Source organism: Larimichthys crocea, chromosome XXIII, assembly GCF_000972845.2.
Source record: "Larimichthys crocea isolate SSNF chromosome XXIII, L_crocea_2.0, whole genome shotgun sequence".
NCBI classification, from domain to species: domain Eukaryota; kingdom Metazoa; phylum Chordata; class Actinopteri; family Sciaenidae; genus Larimichthys; species Larimichthys crocea.
This window is the reverse complement of record NC_040033.1, coordinates 1,801,685-1,820,064: the sequence shown is the minus strand read 5'-3', so window position 1 is coordinate 1,820,064 and position 18,380 is coordinate 1,801,685. Positions and strand designations below refer to the sequence as shown.

Sequence of the window (18,380 nt, the reverse complement as noted above, 5' to 3'; positions counted from 1 at the left end):
CTCAAAGAGGCTTTTCTGACATGGAAGCTTTTAGAGAAATATCACTGATCCACATCAGCCATCTCATCGCCGACTTTAAGCCTTTGAGAAAAAGAATCTTCTGACAAACAAGTCGAGGAATAATCACGTTTTTTTTTCTGTGCAAATTACCTCGACTGTAATCGTTCAGTCGTCAAAGAATGGGGGCCGCGTCCGAGTCCGACAGTGTCAAGAGCCGTGAGACTGTAATAAAACTCAAAGTGTATGTCACGTTTAAAGGGGCAGTGTCTCGACGCAGCCACTCGTGAACACATGCTCTGCCAAGTGGTGACATCACACCTCGCTTGTTGCCATGGGCACCCGCGCTGCCCTTAGATAAGTGCCGGCCTCTCTCTTGGGGTTGCTGAACCGAGTGACAACTCTGTCACATGTCTGGGCTGCAAGACCGATGTCCCTCAGTCCCCCGAAGCTCAGCAACCAGCAGAACAGAACAGAGAGTTCACACCATGTTTTCATGCAAGTATTGATTAGGAGTCTTTTTATATTGTTTATCTATATTCATGAGGCCAGCATGTACTTTTCAGACTAAGAGCTGGAGCCAAAGTGCGCCGTGAATTAAACTTTAATCTGGTGCAGAACGACGAGAAGAAACGATAACACCGAAATCGCCGCGTGCTGCTGAGAACCCGCAATAATTCAGTGTGATGACACAGCTGACAACGCCGGTTAATTCAATTAAATACTGTTTTAATAAGACGCAATAATAAAAGATTATCTGCGCCAGCCGCCAGCCGCCGCCGTCACAGAGAAGCTTTACCTTGTTTGTTCTCTGGTCATAAAGCAGCTCCTAGCCTCTCAATTAATTAGCCGGGCCCTCTTTGTTGTGAGTCTGCATCATTATTATGATTGATAAAGTCCCATTGATCCGCTAAGACTGGCATTTTACTACGTCTCTATCCTATTTGAATCATAAGCTTTTTAATCCGACACACACACACACACACAACTTCATTTGTGTAAACAATTATTGTCTGTTTCGTGATCAATAAATGTGGTTTTAATTCTCTTTGCCTGGTGTGTTATTTATTCATTTGTTATTTGTATCTATTTACTGTTTTCCCATCATCTCTGTGGTCGTACGGTTGGTTTTCATGATGTTTAATCAATGAAATATTACTACTACTACTTTACTCTGGCATACAGGAACCGGATTTTCAAAATAAAATCACATATCTTAATTTTCTGAGGCAGTGAATCATCCACATGACACAAACCGGAGACCTGACGTCACATGATGGAGGTGACGATAATAAATGTGGATCCCGGTGTGAGTTTTGACGTTGACGAGGCTGACAGTTCATTCATATGCACATGACGGAGCGCAGTCTTACAATTACGAACCTGCTGGGTGTGCACAGGACTGGAAACAGACACGATGTTTGGGGAAATAAATAAGTCAGTGGAGGAGAACCATCGGACAAACTGGAGCTGTTTGGTTAGATTGATTCAAAGGGACGTCATCGACAGATCGAGAGAAATAAAGTAACAAACAAAACAATCAAAAAATCATAATAAAGTCGAATTTGTTAAAAAAAAACGAGCAACTAATCTGTCGTTAACAACATTTCTGGAACTTTCAACCCCATCTTGAACTCTTCATTCACAGATGTTGGGAGTTTTTTTGTTGATGAAGGCCGTGACATGCTCACGGTTTACGGCTCAAAGAAAGCAAGCGGATGTTGAGTTAGGGTTATTTTGCCAAATTATTTCCAAGGTCGACACAGAATAAAACATTGTTCCAATGTTGGACGTTGCATCAAAACGACCTAAAAACATGTCCACAACTGTCCCTAGATACATGGAGCATGCAGAGTTTCATAGGAGCTTACCGATGTCAGACATCTCAGGGACCGAGGCCATGTACACGTCCTTGGTGAACCGAGGCTCGTTGTCGTTGATGTCGTGGATCTTGATGATGAACTCGGACTGACCCTCCAGCGCCTCGTTGGTGAAGCGGTTGACGGCCTTGGCGTGGAGGATGTAGTAGGCCTTCTCCTCCCTGTCCAGCCTCTTGGTGGCGTGGATGTCCCCCGACTTCTCGTCTATCTTGAAGAGGGACCCTGCTCCCTCCCCGGTGAGGACGTACCTCACGCTTCCGTCCCCTCGATCCGAATCGGAGTGAAGCTGCGGAGAGAAAAAAGAAAAAATCAGGATAATGCAGATCCCTGCGGCACTAAAACAACAATTTCAAGCAACAATTTGTGGTGTTTTCATTTTAATAAATTTCCACTTTGGAGCTCTCTATTGCTAATTGTTATAGCACAACAGAGGTTCAAACTCTGCTTTATGAAAGCTTTCACATTTGCTTAATTTGCTCTTATGAACACCCAAGTGTCAGCTTGAGCTTTCCCCGGGAAATATCTCCCTACCGGAGTTAGCACGAGCAGAAATAGCCACTGTGAACAGAAACTTCATCTGCATAAAGAAAAAAGAGAAGCATCACAGCGCCGGCTGCACTCCTGTGATTGACAGGCGATCCCGGAGGACGTGCAGAGCGGAAAAAGAAGAAAAAAAAAACACATCTCGACATGGAGCACTTTGTACCAGAAGATGTCAACAAAATCATATTTCAAAGCTGAATCACGGTTTTCCACTTAAGTATTTCTGATACGGCGCGCACATATCAGTGATCTGACCATGCTGGGCCTTGGCAAAGAAACACTGACAGCTTTGATAAGTGTTTGGTGTTATTTAACAGATTCATATCATCTTCAGTAAACTGTCATCGCATTACGACGGCAGGAAACACACACACGGACGGAGCCTTTAAAGAGTTGCATTTACTGGTATTGTTACACACAGGTTGTCATCTCGCTGTTACCGCAGGGGCCACGGTGGCATTTTCAACAGAGCTGTAAAACAGAATGGCAGTGGGTCGAAGTCTGTGAAGTACCAGCATGAGTGTGAGCGCGTCCCGCCCGCCCGCCTGCCGATCCCTGATGGATCAGCAACATGACCAACATGCCAGAGGAAGCACACCAGAGTCCACTTGTCTCTCTCTCTCTCTTTTTTTTTCCTGCGTGAACAGCAGCTTAACATTTTAATTCCAGCACCAAATCCCCCCCTTCAACATATTTATCTCAGAAAACTCATCAAAAGCTTGTCCAGTCGTTACTTTCCCCTTTCCCCCGCTCTAATAACCGAGGACATGGTAATAATTGCATGTGGAGTGGTTTGGGATGAAGGGGGTAAAGAGCACACGGAGGGCACGTGTTTGCAAACCGAGGCGAACGCCGTCTGAATGTTTACCCCCCCCCCGATACCCAGACATAATTCTGACGCCTGTTATTGACACCTTGTTAACTCGAGCGAGCCGCCGCGTTTGATTTTTGACGCTCTCGAAGGCGTTTTTTTTCATAGTTTGTCGTGTCGCATCCACACAAACACACACACACACACACAAAAAAGGCGCTCTTGGCTCGGGCGCCGGGCGGGACGACAGACTGCGGGGGGATATTGTGCGTCGCAGCCGGAGGGTCACGTGGGAGCACATTTGCAAAGTCTCCCTTCTCATCATATATTAAAAAGCTTTTCATCCCAGGTGCTCGGGAAGCTTTACTAATTCATGCTGTTTTATCAGGGCAAAGCTGGCACATGCGAGATGAACAGCTTTGTGGATTAGCATCTTTAACACTATTTTGTTCGCCTGCTTGAATGCTGGGAGACTGTTTTCATTCCTTTTCTCTGTCTGCGTCTGTCTCACCGAGCCAGTCGAGTGTGCTGCTGAATTTTTAGCATCTTCGGATTAGGATCTCGAGTGGAGCCCTGTTTCATTAACCCACTTGAATTCTGGTCAAAACAACTTTTTTCTTTTTTTTTTTTTTTATAAATCTCTCTGTCTAACCAAGCCAGGAGAATATCCCGCAGAATTTTATTTGTTTTCCGTTCTGCTTTACAGTATGTGCTTGGCTGAAAACAATCCACTTCAACATTATTATCTTTCCCCCGCTGTTATAGCTGCAATGTCCTTTTCTATGATTGTCTATCAAGCTGCCTATCTCTGCCGGCACGACAATTCAGTTAATAACCGTTGAGTCCTCTCCTTTCGGGCTGAGATGTGAGATAGACAGTGTGACATATGCTGTGTGGACTGTCATTTCTATGGAAACAGAGAGATCTCGTGGTTCTGAAGAGTTCCTCCTCACTCCCCCTGAAGGATATTACAAGGCAGCTCAGAGTATTGAACTCCAGCGCCTGCTGCAGTGACCCCGCTCCTCCCAGCTGCCCACCTTGCCGGCGTGGAGAATTTACTGCTGCTCTTCTACTCAAATTAAGAGGGGGAAGAAGAAGAAGAAGATGAAGAAAAAAAAAACCTCTCCCGGAAATCAATGTGGCAGCCCAACGTGCATTCACAATGGCCCTTTGATCAATTTATATTGAAAATACAATTAAACTGTCACGGGGGGGGAGAAAAGAAAGCCACATGTGCAGTCAGTATGGTCACCAAGAAGCTCTGGCACATCAATAGCTAGCCTTTTCTCCTCTGCCCTCCTATGGTATCAAATCGTAAAAAAAAGGCAGAGAGCATGACGCTATAGCCAGTAACACTTGGACCTCTGGGACGCTGCAAGAAAATAAAAAAAACTCAGTTTTATCAACTCAGAGGCCTAAAATCCTGGTTTTCTTTGAGGAAGAGTTGGAATAGTGGAAAATAAACCTGTGAGCTTTATTCCTGAGAGTGAGACGAGAAGCTTGATACCTCACTCGAGGGTGTTCGGTAAATATACGGCTACAGCTAAGTTAGCCTAGCTTAGCATAAGGTAGTTTTTTTTGTACGATTGAAGCAAATGAGATGCAATGTGTTGATTTGTGAGTTTAAAGGTGCTGGTAGGTGGATTTTGTGACCTCCTTGGAAACATCTAAGCTGGCTGGTTCCATGGTTTCCATTCTGTTGCTAATCAGCTATGTCAGTAGCTTCATTTTTTACTGTACAGATCTAACTTTTTGCAAGAAATCAAATCACCAGCTATCCTTTAGATCTAACTTTTTGCAAGAAATCAAATCACCAGCTATCCTTTAAAACAAACAAAACAATCCGCCGTCACAGTGTCGAATGATTTCTAAACAGAAAGTGAGCTGATGAGTGTCGGTATCCTAAAAAAAAAAAAGAACAAGGAGAGTCGCTTGCACTCAAATCAAGTAAAATGAAACTTGATTTCGGAGAATACTTGAAACGAGTTCATTTGCATTGGAAACAGGTTGAAATATTCTGCCATGTTTTAAGAAAATACGACTTGAAGGACTCAATTACAGACAGAAATGAGCAGAAGAAGATTTCTTTTGCTGTGAAACAAACTCACACATTTTTTCGTTTTAAGCCGTTATATCATCAATGACATGCTATGGATTTCAAAAACCTTCCACTCAATTAACTATCTCTGCTAAGCGATGCCATAATATTTCCAACGCTTGGCTTTTTTTTATTTTTATTTCCACAGTCAAAGATATTTATTTCTGTTCCTCCGTGCCGCATCTTCCAGTTTGAAGTGGGCTGTGAAGTGAAGTGGTACTCGTCGAGACATCTGTGCGTGAGAACTTACAAGCGGGGCCCGTCGTTGTTTGTTAAATTAATCAGCTTCGAGTGCAGCAAATGTTAGTGCAGGCTCGATCTGGCCGCCATTTGTGCTTCACTCGAGTTAGGCCAAAAAAGATGGCACTGGGAAGTGGGCTGCTTAGGGCAATTAGCCAGTTAGCCTTTAAGGCCTTGTGTCCTGGCCTGTCGAGAACTGGCTGCCTTCTATGTAGCCAGATGGTAGCCTCAGCCTGTGCACAAAAATAGCCTATCGAATGTCTGTTGATGTGTAAACTTGAGATTCGCGGTCAGAGCTGCAGAGACTTTAAGGTGAAATGTCAGATAGCATACTGTATATTTCTTTCTCGTGGACATCTGACATCTTTTGTTTTGTGTTCCATGAATAATTTCCAGCATGTTATCTTTTAATTACGAGCAAGTCTCCAGCAGTTTGTATTCGCTTTGCTGCAGGGCTACTACCGAGGACACAGAGGTTGTGTCCTCGCTGTTGTTTCTGGGAATTTGGGGGATTTTTTCAGGACATGAGTGGCTGTTTACATGGTATAATTACACACACACACACTTTTTAAGTCTGATTATGATTCGTTTTAGATTCAGTATCTTTAAATTTGACATTCCTGCACTGCAGACAGCCCCGTAGCTCTTAAATTCTGCAACAAATAGAAGAATTCGCACTCGTCTGCAATGAAAATCAACCGCTTTCGAGCCACAGTTCAGAGATACAGATGCACATTTCTGGAAATATTTGAGAAAAGTTGATTTCTAAAGGGAAAAATTACATTTTCATGGGAAGATGTATGCTTTTTGAAAGAAAAATCTAGTTTTACGGCTCTTTTCTTGTATGAGAAACATCTTTATGGCTCTACAACCGAGTCCAGTTGCTCCCACATTTAACCCTCCTTCACGGACGTCTTACAGTCTCAATTTATATAAATAAATGACTTAAAAAGGCATAGACACACCTTTTTAGACCCAAAAATGGGGGGTCCTCTGGACTCTGCTTTGCCCTCATTTGAATAAAACTTGATTGCAGAGAGGAAAGGCCTGAAGGTTTGATGATAGAAAATCAATTAACTTCACCCCGACAAAACCGCCAGGTGTTTCAAACAGTACTAGCGGGTGACGGCACGGGACAAACGAATGCAAAGGCGGCGTGGTGACGTCGCCTTTCGCCGCCCCCCTCCTCGCGATGTTGTCGGACAGATGTTTGCCGCACCTCGTCGCCGCACGACCTCATCACACCTCTTTCCACCGCTGCGACGGAGAGGAGCGCGGTGATTGTACTCGCACCCCTCCCTCCTCACCTCCCCTCTTCCTTGCACAAGCGGGAACTTATCGCCTAATCAACAAACACTGCCAATGTGTGCTCCAGGTCGCCGCTGGAGACCGCAGGGGTTGCCATGGCGCAGAGTACAGCCAGGCCTGTGCCATATTGCAAACTCCTCGCCTCTTTGCCAAGGTGAGCAGCTGGTAATGAGAGAGCATGAACAGGGACCAAAATCAACCCGCAAACAAATCCCTGCACCTTTCCACTCCACTGCCATAAGACGCTCGAGTCCTTCCCCCCCAGGTCGCCTCAGCCGCTGAGTCATACGGGACTTTGAAGCGTATTATGTCTGTGTTCATTCGCCTTCTTTTTATTTAATTTCCTCTGATTTCCAGCCCATTACTGCAGGCCAGCATCGCAGACATGTGTGTGTGGTGTGTTTGTTCACATACAGAGAACATTGCTTACTTGCTAGGGACTTACGTTGAGGAGTCTACCCACTAGGCCTAGAACCACTGGGGCCTATCAGGGGCTGTAAATACTTTATGAGATATGATAGTACAGCACAAACACTCCTAAACCACAGGCCATTAACCATTTTCAGTAGATATGTGCCCTTTGGTAAAGTAAGAAATAATGAAATAAACAAACATTCTCTTCCTCCAGTGACAGCCCGGGCCCTCGGAGGCCTGTATGCAGCTCGCCTGCTAATGAGAGGCAGTGCACGATTCCCCCTCCTGCAGGAAGAGGAGGAGGAAGAAGGGAAAAATAATCATTGGCCAACACAGCAAGATTATCCAGATTAGCAGCCAACCAGCTCCCCAACAAGACACCGCCAGAGTCTGCTTCCTCCTCCTCCTCATCTCCATCACTTCTGTTAATATCCGACTGTTTAAAGTTTCATTTGTTAGTGCTCCGCAACTCGATAAAGGCGTCGTAAGAAAAAGGAAAAAGAAAGAAATAAAGCCAACGGGGGGAGATCGAGTTTACCAAATAACTGGAGACGGGATGTTGTAATTCAAGTGCAGTTTCATCATTCTATCTTTTACTGTGTGTCAAGAGCTGCTCCCTTGTTTATAATAACCTGCCATTGTGTTGTTTCCAATTCATTTTTTTTTTCCCCCCACCGCAAACAAGAAGTGGTTTTTGTTCCGCGCTGTGTTCTCCGGTTGCCATGATGTCACTTGCAATGACAAAAGATTTCCCTTTTGTGTTTTTTCGTTTTTTTTCCCGTCAAACCCGGCGACAATGCGAGAACGCGGCCTCCACCTGAGGATGCAGATGGTTGTTGTTCTCGAACGCCGAGCCCACGTGTTCGCTATTCATTCCCTTTTTTTCTTTTTTCTTCTTCTTCTTCTTCTAGGTGGCTCATTCATCGCTCGTACTTTATCAAGCAATTAACAAACAGTAATTGCAATCAGATAACATCTACACGGCGCGATCCTTTGTGACGACTGGCTAGTGAGCCGACAATGAGTAAGAAGCGCCCAGCTGCATGTGCTCAGGAGGAGGGGGAGGAGGAAACAACAAGCGCTCAGAGTCATGATTAAGTGCGGTGCTTCAGTGTTGATCCCCTTAATGGCGCCTTCAGGAGACGGGCTCTTAGAGGCTGCAGCCTTTGGCTCGGTAACTTTTAAAGTCCCAACCCGTGCACGGGCGCTGTTTTGGTCCATGCAGCTTCATACCCCATCTGAGATTTCTTTCAAAACACTTTAGATATGTTGGAAAACAGTTGCTGAAGACACGTGAAAAGACTTTGAATGATATATTACTGAAATGTGGAGTTCAAACAGTTTTCAGTCTCAGGATTTTGTGGGCGGTCCTTAAAGGGCGGCTCGATGACACGCTGAGGCCACCCCGAGAATTAATTTTTACCTGATTTTGACACCTAATTTCAGAAACTTGTTGATATTTTTAATCATTAAAATTTGGCTGGGTGGTTAATAACACTTTCTTCTTTAGTCTGACAAACTCAGAACATTTATTCTGACTTTAAAGGTCCAGTGTGTACGTTTTAGAAGCATTTATGCATGTTATTAATATGTTTCCATTCGTGTACAAGAATGGACATAAGAATTATTGCCTTAAAGGAGCCCTTTATTACTAAACACTGATCTAGATATGGCCTTTTGCGTTTTATGAGTTTTTACTACATGCTCGTGAGGCATGGGAGAGGATTCATTTGGTTGCAATCTGCAGCTTCTCCACTAGGTGCCCACACACTGGACCTTAATTAACCATATTTTCTATGCCGTTTTCTGTATACGACCTCCAGGTCGATCTGCTCTGTGCTGCTTATACCAGAGCGGAGAGAGACGCTGTTGAAAATGTGACGTGGCTCTTCTGGTTGGGGTTGCAATCGTTTGTCTACAGAACGGGCGTGATCAACTCTAGCTGCGGCGCTGGTGGAATTTAGGGGTAAGTATACGCTCACACTCAGATAATCCATTCTTCTTTAAGTCCTTTTACAAGCTGAAAGGACGAGTGGCACATCAATCAACGCTCTCTGAAGACAAAGTGGTTTGATCATGTCCCGTGCTTACGTTTGATCTTCACTCGCTCTGTGTTTTTTTTTGTTCTTTTCAACTTTTTTTTGTAGTTCTTGCTCGTATTTGCTCGCCTCGTACCGTAGCACAAGCGTTGTAATCCTTTTAGACCGGGCCTGAAAGTCAACCCCCGCACTCTGGGAGGACGTATGTTGCAGAATCTCATTTGGTTGGATGACTCTATCCTCCGTGGACGCACGATAGGAATGCAAAGCACCAGCCCCATTCAGCTCCGAGCACAAAACAGCCTTTCTTCCTCCTCAGTCGTCCTGACCTTGCAACGATGCTTCACAATCTCCTCAATTACAGTAGGTTGGAAGAGGAGACTGATATCTGGACTTCCACTCCGCTGCATGTAAAGCAACCATTATTTGGCCCGTCTTCTTGTTCGTTCCCCCAATGTTATCTAGGTCGACACCGTGTTTTCATTTTGTCGAACAAACAATACCTTCGGAGGAAGTCATATTTTACTGTAGGGCAAGAGAGACGCTTTCGGATGGCTTGATGTGAGTGGAATGGACATCATGCAAGCAGCCACAGAGCTGACAGCGAGCAGAAAATATATCGGACAGCCAACAGCAAACAAAGCCCGAGGATGGATGGATGGATGGATGGATGGATGGATGATACGTGAGCATTAGCCGACCGTAGTATCGTGTCACGTCTACTCTCTCGTGATGGGATGCGTCTTGTATTCTCAGAGACGGAATGATACATCATATACAGGATGTTATTCATTTTGAAGCATCTCATTAAGAGCAGATCTTTCCCTTTGAGTGTAGCGATTACAGAGAATAATTACATTATCTAGAAATCCATTATGCCACAGAGAAAAGGCAATGCAGGTAGTCAGGTTTTAACTTTCTTCTAGTGCTGCTATAGAAACTAAACTTCCCAGAAACGTCAATCAAGAATTCATATTTTCTTCCCCGTGACTGTAAGATGCAAATAGAGCCGTCTGGATTGATAGATGGGGAGGATTAAAAAAAGAAAAACAATTTATAAATATGTATCGACATAATGAGACATTTTAAAAAGAACAAAAATAGCAACTTTTCAAATGTCGGCGTGTTAAAGGTTGGAGTTGTGTTGTGTGTAGACAGTGGCGGTGTGAAATAAATCCCAGAGGAATAAACAAATAACAGACTGTGAGGGAAAGACACAAGAGACCCAAAGCTTCGGATTCAGTCGAATACAGTTTAAAGATAAATTATGCGAGATGGAAGTTGTTATTTCGCTTTTTATTGTGCAGCTAAAGTGCTCAGCGCTCCGGTGTACCTTCATTTCTTATAGATCACTTCTGAGCTCGACAGTGTGGCCTGTGTCCTCGCGTTTGATAGTTTGCATTCTGATGAAGTTTCAGATGGGCTCACGTCTCTTGAGAGAGAGAGCTGAGCTTGGAAGTGACAATTAATTTACTGTTCGGTTTATAGAATATAAATAGAAACATTTCTGTTAGTTAAAGGAGATGCAAATGAACTTCCTGAAGCCAAAACAGGGGAGACACTTTTCTGAACTGATGACTTAGAGGAGATGATTTATATCAGATTTTATGACACACCTTGCAAATGTAGACGAGTCCTAACGAGCATAAACTTGCAGAACTGATGCCAGTCCAAACCTGACAGGTAACGGACTCCCGACCTCAAAAGAACATACTGCTTTCTATGTCTGTGTTAATATCTGAAGTGTTTTGTTAATACCAGTCTCAATAATCGAGTTCCTCGCAGAACCCTACTTTCAGAAATATAACCACGTGAGAAATATCAGCGAGTTCTTAAAAGGTAAAGAGTCTAAAACAGCCCAAATAAACGAGTTAAACGAGAATTAAAGTTCAACAATGACCGTACTTAAACATTTTAAGTACTTCATGGCACAGACATTCAGTTTGTACCTAAAAAGTTTTGAAGTTCATTGAGTTTCCTGAGTTTAAAGACTAGATTTAAACAATAATACATACAGAGTAAAGCTAAATGATCCTAGGGTAAAAACTGCAGTTCCTCAAATTTCCACTTGAGGCTGGCTGCTGAAATAAACCTTCTCACAAGCTGCTGAATTTTTCTATAACTAACCCCGAATAATTACATTAAGGCTTAAAATGATGCATAATGAAGCGTATGATCAGTACCATGAAGAGCGGCTGTCATCTACGAGTGTCTGTGCGGCAGATGTGGCGTCAGATGAAGGAACAACCACAAAAAGAGTTCTTCATTTACCTTCCCGACGTACTGCATGTCCGTGCCGGTGTACTCCTCCAACAAAAAGAACTGGTTCCACATCCAACCTCGTTTGGAGCGCCTGAGTGGAACTCCATTGGCGTCCTGTCCCGTCAGCCCCGTGGACCCCTTCCGCCCCCCTGTAGTCCTCCGCAGGGCTCTGAGCCCGTACCCCGGAAAGCTGAGGTGGGCCATGACCCACAGCACCATCAGTACGTAAACTCTCCTTCTATCCATGGCCACACCACCAACACCACCGCCGCCGCCACAACCTTCTGTCTTCTCCACCGCCCCCTTCAGTGGTCCGTGTCTTTTTCTTTTTCGGTCAGAGTATCGGATCAGTCTTCATGCTGTAATCTAGTGAAGCAGGAAAGTCTCCTCAGACTCACATGGGGCGGCAAACAGCACCTGGAACAATTACACAGAAGAAACAAAGAGTCAATACTGGGAGGGGAGGCGGCAATTTGTTACTTGCACAAAGCTCTGGTTTGGTTTCACAACCTGTAGTCAGAATCTACTGAGAGTCGAGTTGGCGATGCATTACTTTTGAAATTGAGTCGAGAAACAAGTGACTCCTGAAGATGTCACGAAGCTGATTTACTGAAATCATAATAAATCAAATTGAATTAAACCAAACTAAATGTAATAAAACAAGAAGGAGCGAACGACAAACAAACGTGAGACAGTTTCAGTGAAATCAATTAGAATACAACGTCTGACACCATCGTCCTCGTTTTCTGCTCTTGTAAAAGTTTTACTTCAGCAACTGAACTAAAAATACTGGCACGTTACATCTGAGGTGACCCCCTTGACAAACAGCAATCACTTGATAAAGCCTGAACCCAGTGGGAGCGTTGCCAAAAAAGAAAAATCTCATGCAGCTCTCTGATTTCTCAGTTTTCATCCACACAGCTTTTTGATTTTAGACTCGGGTCTTCTCGTTCACAGCTCGTTTGGTGACGTTTTGACCCCTGACGATTAATCGACTAATCAATTAGTCAAGCAAAAACGCAGAAACATCTTCTGGATGCAGCATTTCAAGGGGGTTTATGTTTAATGTTTCTATGTTTTGGGAGTTCGTCAAACAAAACATCTATTTGAAGATATTCTCGTGTTCTGGTGGGTATTTTTCTGACATTTTATACTATATTAAATCAAATTAAAGGTCCAGTGTGTAACTTTTAACTGGATCTACTGGCAGAAATGGAATATTATCACAATAACTATGGTTTAATGTGTGTATGTCTTCAAGTTCACCACTAGACATCACTAAATCCTACATTAAAATATAACAATAACAAACATAATTCTCATTTCAGGCCTTGTTTCCACGCGAATCCATCCATAGGAGATCTATACGATACCCGTTAAGATGCAAAGACGTTGAGTAATCGAGCACGGGTGAAAAACTGACACGAGACAGAAGCCAAACATGATGAAAGCGATCTGGACAGCAGTCATGAAATCTGTAACACGCATGTGATTGACTTTTTTTTCCACCGCCACACACACACCGGCCCTGATATGCATTCGTGTGCACACGCGTGTTGAATGTCAGTCATCAGATTGATGGGCCGGGGCTTGAGTGCTGCCTAACCTGATAAATATCAGACTGGAAATATTACACATGGACGCATAGCGGCTTACATCTTGTACAGCATGTGTAGTGCTGGTTTATCTGCATTAAGTCCATGAATCAACATCTCATAGAGTGCGAGGCTCTATCTTTTTGAACAATCTGCTTCGGCACACTTTGTTATCGGACCCAGCAGAATGCCGATGGAGACCCTGGGCAATGTCAACCCCAGTTTATTACCTTAAGATCAGTGTAAAGATACTGAACAAAATGACTGTTTGCAAAGCACAAAGAAGAGGCCTTGATGTGGACAGTGGAATTTCTCCACTCTGCCGTCTCTCAATCATTTCTACCCACCCATTTCCTCTCCTCTTTCTTCGCCTGCCATCCTCTGAAGGCCAGTGCAGAAAGCGCCGTCAAAAAAAAAACGGAGAAAGGAAACGGAACAAGAGGAACGATGCAGGACGGAGGAGGAGGAGGAGGAGGAGGAGGAGGGGTAGTTAGAAAGAGAAAGAAGGCCATGTATTCTGCTTTTGTTCTCATTATTCCTCCCCGGCTGGGCGATATCCAGGCCGCCAGCGTTCCTCGGCTGGGGTTTTGGTTAGGAGGGTTATCAGTGAGTCCACTGGGGAGCGTCTGCAACGTTCCTCCATATCGCACGTCCTCAGAAGACGGGTGGAGCTGGGGGGGGGTGCAGTCTAGCCCCAATGTATGGGCAAGTCTGGGTTGGCTTCCCCTCGCACAGTATGTTAGAGGAATGAGGAAACTATGTCTCTGGACATGAATTAAGTACCCTGACCTGCATGCAGAAGTGGAGCCAGACAGACTGAAGGGAGTGAGGGAAATGGAGCGAGAGAAGAGGAGCGGGAGGAAAGGTGCCGGCGAGAGGGGAGCGCTGTCACAACACCGCGGATTTATCTTGGATACCGGCGCTAAGTTTAGCATCTGAGAATCTGATAGCACAGAAATAAAGAAAAGCCATCAAACAATGTCAGAGAACAACCGCTGAGCTTCATACAAACAGATGTCTCGACACGTCGACGGGGACGGCTCGGGTTTTGATGTCGGTTGGACGTCTTTGTCGGCTCGATAAATAAAAATACAGTAGCTGCATTTTTTCACTTCTGTTTTTTTTTTTTTGTCAAGCTGTTTCGCAGCGACGAAAAGATTCAGAAACACATAACGGAGAGTTTGATACAGTCGTGTGTTTTCAGCTTCACAAAGACAGTTTGACTATCTTTGTTTGCTTTCACTCCTACGAGCTCGTCCCAAAGTGCAACATGTAAAAAACACTCATCCACTATGAACAGTGCTCTGGTGTGACACAGTTTATCACACGTCAAGGTGCTCACACACACCTGGTGAAAACAAGAGAGCCTCACAACAAACGCTGTTAGATAACGAGCGAGAAGGCAAACTTCATCTGTGGAACGTAGAGTTTTTCAAAACAGCGACACCAACATGTGACAAAAAGAGGAAGAGACAATAAAAGAAACACAAAGAAATATGAAGTTATAAAGGACAGTTATCTAGTAGCGTGCTTATTTGCTTGCTACCTTTGTTTACATTTTTTTAAGGACTGCAACTTATTTATTAGTTTTTTTGGCTTCCAGAACATGTTCAGTTTCTAATTAGAACAGAGCAAACCAGCATTTCTTGATTTTGAGAAGCTGTTTTTGACAGTTAAAGGTCTTAGTGTGTAAGATTACTGAATACAGTAACTGTGTATAATCATAATATGGTTTCATTGCCTTAGAAGGAGCCTTTCGTATCTACAGACGGCGCGGCGCCTCTTTCCACATTCGAGTCCGCCACGTTTAGTTTTGCATCATCAAATATAAACTCATCGACTAACCGTGCACGTTCTGAACCGAGCACAGGTAACCTTGCAACAAAAGCAAGCGCCGCTTTAGTTACACAACTATCTCCTCTTTTACAGTTCACCGTCGAGTCTGCATGCTGCTTTGACTTTGACCGGACAATGTCAAACTGCCTTTCATGAGCTGCTGCTGCTGCTGCTCTTCTTTAAACAGAAACATGTTTACTCTAGATTTGACTGTGAAGTGGATTTTTTTCCAAAAAGTTTTTGATATCAGATGCAGTTACCCTGACAACACTAACGGGCAAACGGGGGATAGATAGAGAAAGAGAGAGAGAGAGAGAGAGGGAGTGAAGGAGAGGTAGAAACGTCCTGTCAGAGCAGCGTCAGCAGTCAGGCTCGGAGACCGGCCCATCCATTACGCTACCTGTCTTCCGGAGGCAGCTAAGGCATGCCCTGCTTTCCCCTTATGAGGCAAATTGCGAGCGGTTGAAGCTTCGGGGTTAGGTCCCCTCTTTCTCTTTTCCCTCATGCGTTGCAGTTTATAGCACTTCCCCACCCTTCAGCTCACATCCATCCTCCCCCTTTATGCCCTCACATCCCCATCCCCTCTCTCCCCACCCTCCTTGCCTCTACCTACTTTGCTTGCACAGGCCTCAGCTGATATGCATTATCGGCCAGGCTTTTTTTTTTTTTCCCCCCGCTGAAAGCCAGTCACTTTGCATGTGTCCTCTGCCTGGCTCAGCAGGAGCAAAGGGAGGAGGATAAAAAAAAAAAAAAAGACTCCCGGGTCAACAGTGCGTGTGCTGATGGAGGCAGGTGAAAGTGAGAAAGTGAGATGGACTGTCAGCCTTCTTAATAACGCCCGTAGAGAAATAGTCTCAGACCACCACTCTCGACTTTCTCTCACGGCCGACGTGCTGTTTTCTATCCAAATTTGCTAGATGACTAGATTTTGTTCCTCCTCTGCTTGCTCTAGTATTTTCCCATTTTATTTCCCTCCCCCAACTCCCAGTGCACTCGACTTTATGAATTTACTTAATTGACGCTGGTGAGGAGCATGTGGGACTTCGAGCTATTGATTTGCTGTAGGCTTCGACGTAGTTGGAAATACCAGTCGGTCTCTTGGGTCGACTCATGAAGCTTTCTACCTTGAGTCCCCCAGCACTGGGAAGCCGGCCTTTTCAATAGATTTCTTCATAATGTCACTGTGGAAAGCTAATGCTTTCACTGTATGGAGGGCTCGGCGGTCCCTAAGGAGCGCTCGCCCCTTGACCACATTTGTCAAACCATATTGTACAGCTCTCTGCCCTGATAATTCTCTTGACAAGAGACCACGAGCAGGAGTAAGTCAGCTACGGTTTTATTTTGCTATGTCAAAAAAATGTCACAGCGGGTTAAGATTGCTATGCTGCCACATGTAGCCCAGTGGCTACCCCGAAATGCCTGAATCTTCTTACAACTTTGCTTCTTCTAGATCCAAGTTAATTACTCAGATACTGATGAGAATCTGTGATGAAGATCGGTCACAGTTTAAAGGTCTAAACCGTTTGATTGTTGCCCCGTCAGACCTCATTTCAAGTGTTTCCAGATCTCAGCAATTAACTTGAGCACCTCGTCACCAACCCCAATGGAAATGAGAAACCTGTCTCCGAACCACGGCTTCAAAAACTGAAACTCTTAGTGGTGGATCACTCGGCAAGTCATGCCCGCATCACTGTTGAGCCAATAATGACTTTAAAGCACAGCCTCTTGCGTAATTGGAAGAACCAACGTGAGTGGTTGGACACAATGATCATCGACACTTCACCTTGCCGACCCAAGACCTAAGGCTACGCCCGGGAAGGAAAACTTCTTTCCTTCTCCCGCGTCTTGGGCAGTCGCGGGCGAACCCTGTTTCTTTGTGCAATTGATTGCCAAAACTACAAAGCCGTGTCATAATAAACCCAAATGTTTCCAAAGATTGTATAAAGAGCCAACAGAGTATGGTGGGCGGATCGATCCACATATCGATGGCATCGATACCAAGTTGGTATCGGATCGATACTAGCCTGGTGAGATCGATTCTTTACTTTAAGTTCCACCCTTGTTTGCAGTTTTGGCAAAGAGGAAACAGCCAGGTCAAGCAAAAACGCAGGAACATCTTCTGGATGCAGCGTTTTGATGTATATTTAAGGGGGTTCATGTTTAATATTTCTATGTTTTGGGAGTTCGTCAAACAAAACAATCTATTTGAAAATGTTCTCATGTTCTGGTGGGTATTTTTCTGACATTTTATACTATAATTCATGTTCTGGTGGGTATTTTTCTGACATTTTATACTATAATAAATCAAATTAAAGGTCCAGTGTGTAACTTTTAACTGGATCTACTGGCAGAAATGGAATATTATAACAATAACTATGTTTTAATGTGTGTATGTTAACCTGAACATAAGAATCATTATGTTTTTATTACTTTAGCAATCTGCTGAAGCTGCTACAATCAACAACAAACAAACAGACTCTAGATGGGACCATTTCACGGCCCCTATAGGAGGGAGAAGTCTTCAACTTTACCACTAGATATCACTAACTCCTACAGGCTGTACTTTAAAATAACAATAACAAACATAATTCTCATTTCAGGCCTTGTTTCCACACGAATCCATCCATAGGAGATCTATACGATACCCGTTAAGATGCAAAGACGTTGAGTAATCGAGCACGGATTTGATTGACTGAGATTTAGCAACTCAAAGACGCATCCACCTTATTTATTGAAAAGTATCGGTATCGGCGATACTGGCCCAAATTTACATGGTATCGGATCGATACCACTACAACAGAGGAAGAGCCAAAGAAAAGAAGAGTCTTGTTCTTGTTTACAGCCATCTTTTCCTTGAACACCAGGCGCTGTAGGTGATTTATTTATTTATTTTTAAAGAGCCACAGGTCTCATCTTTCCCTGTTCGCTTTCTCTGGGAGCACTGTCGTCATAATGAAGGTGTGTAATAGAACATGACACCATAATTATATTCTCCCAGTTAAGAGGCAGTGTTTACAACAAGCACAAGGCTGCCTTTATTTTCTCCCTCCGTACACACTCTCTCTCTCTCTCTCGGCTGCCTCGTCTTCGCTTCATATCATGTGCCATTTAATTGCGTTAAAAAAAAAAAAAAAGCTTGATGAAAAAATGAAAAAAAAAAAAGTAAATTGCTTTAAATTGCCTGTCACAGATTGTGTGGAGTCGCCATAGAGCAACGAGACTGGTTGCATTGTGTCGGGTGCTGGGGTAAGCAAGATTAATGCGTCTGCTGCCAATTTTTTTTTCCGAATGCCCCCGTGATTCCACGCTCAAAGAATTGCCTGGGATAACATTTTGAATCAGAACAATTAGCTATTA

General features: G+C 44.0%; 1 protein-coding gene across 1 annotated transcript in view; it reads right to left on the bottom strand.

The window, feature by feature from the left end:
- Positions 1 to 18,380, bottom strand: part of LOC104931874 (cadherin-6) — a 60,667-nt gene that overhangs the window by 28,546 nt on the left and 13,741 nt on the right. Inside the window, exons 2-3 of the mRNA XM_010746981.3 lie at positions 11,602 to 12,009; positions 1,869 to 2,163 (exon numbers count right to left, since the gene is read on the bottom strand). Of these exons, the coding sequence (XP_010745283.2) occupies positions 1,869 to 2,163; positions 11,602 to 11,838 (532 nt within the window). The 5' untranslated portion in view covers positions 11,839 to 12,009. The remainder of the gene's footprint in view (positions 1 to 1,868; positions 2,164 to 11,601; positions 12,010 to 18,380) is intronic.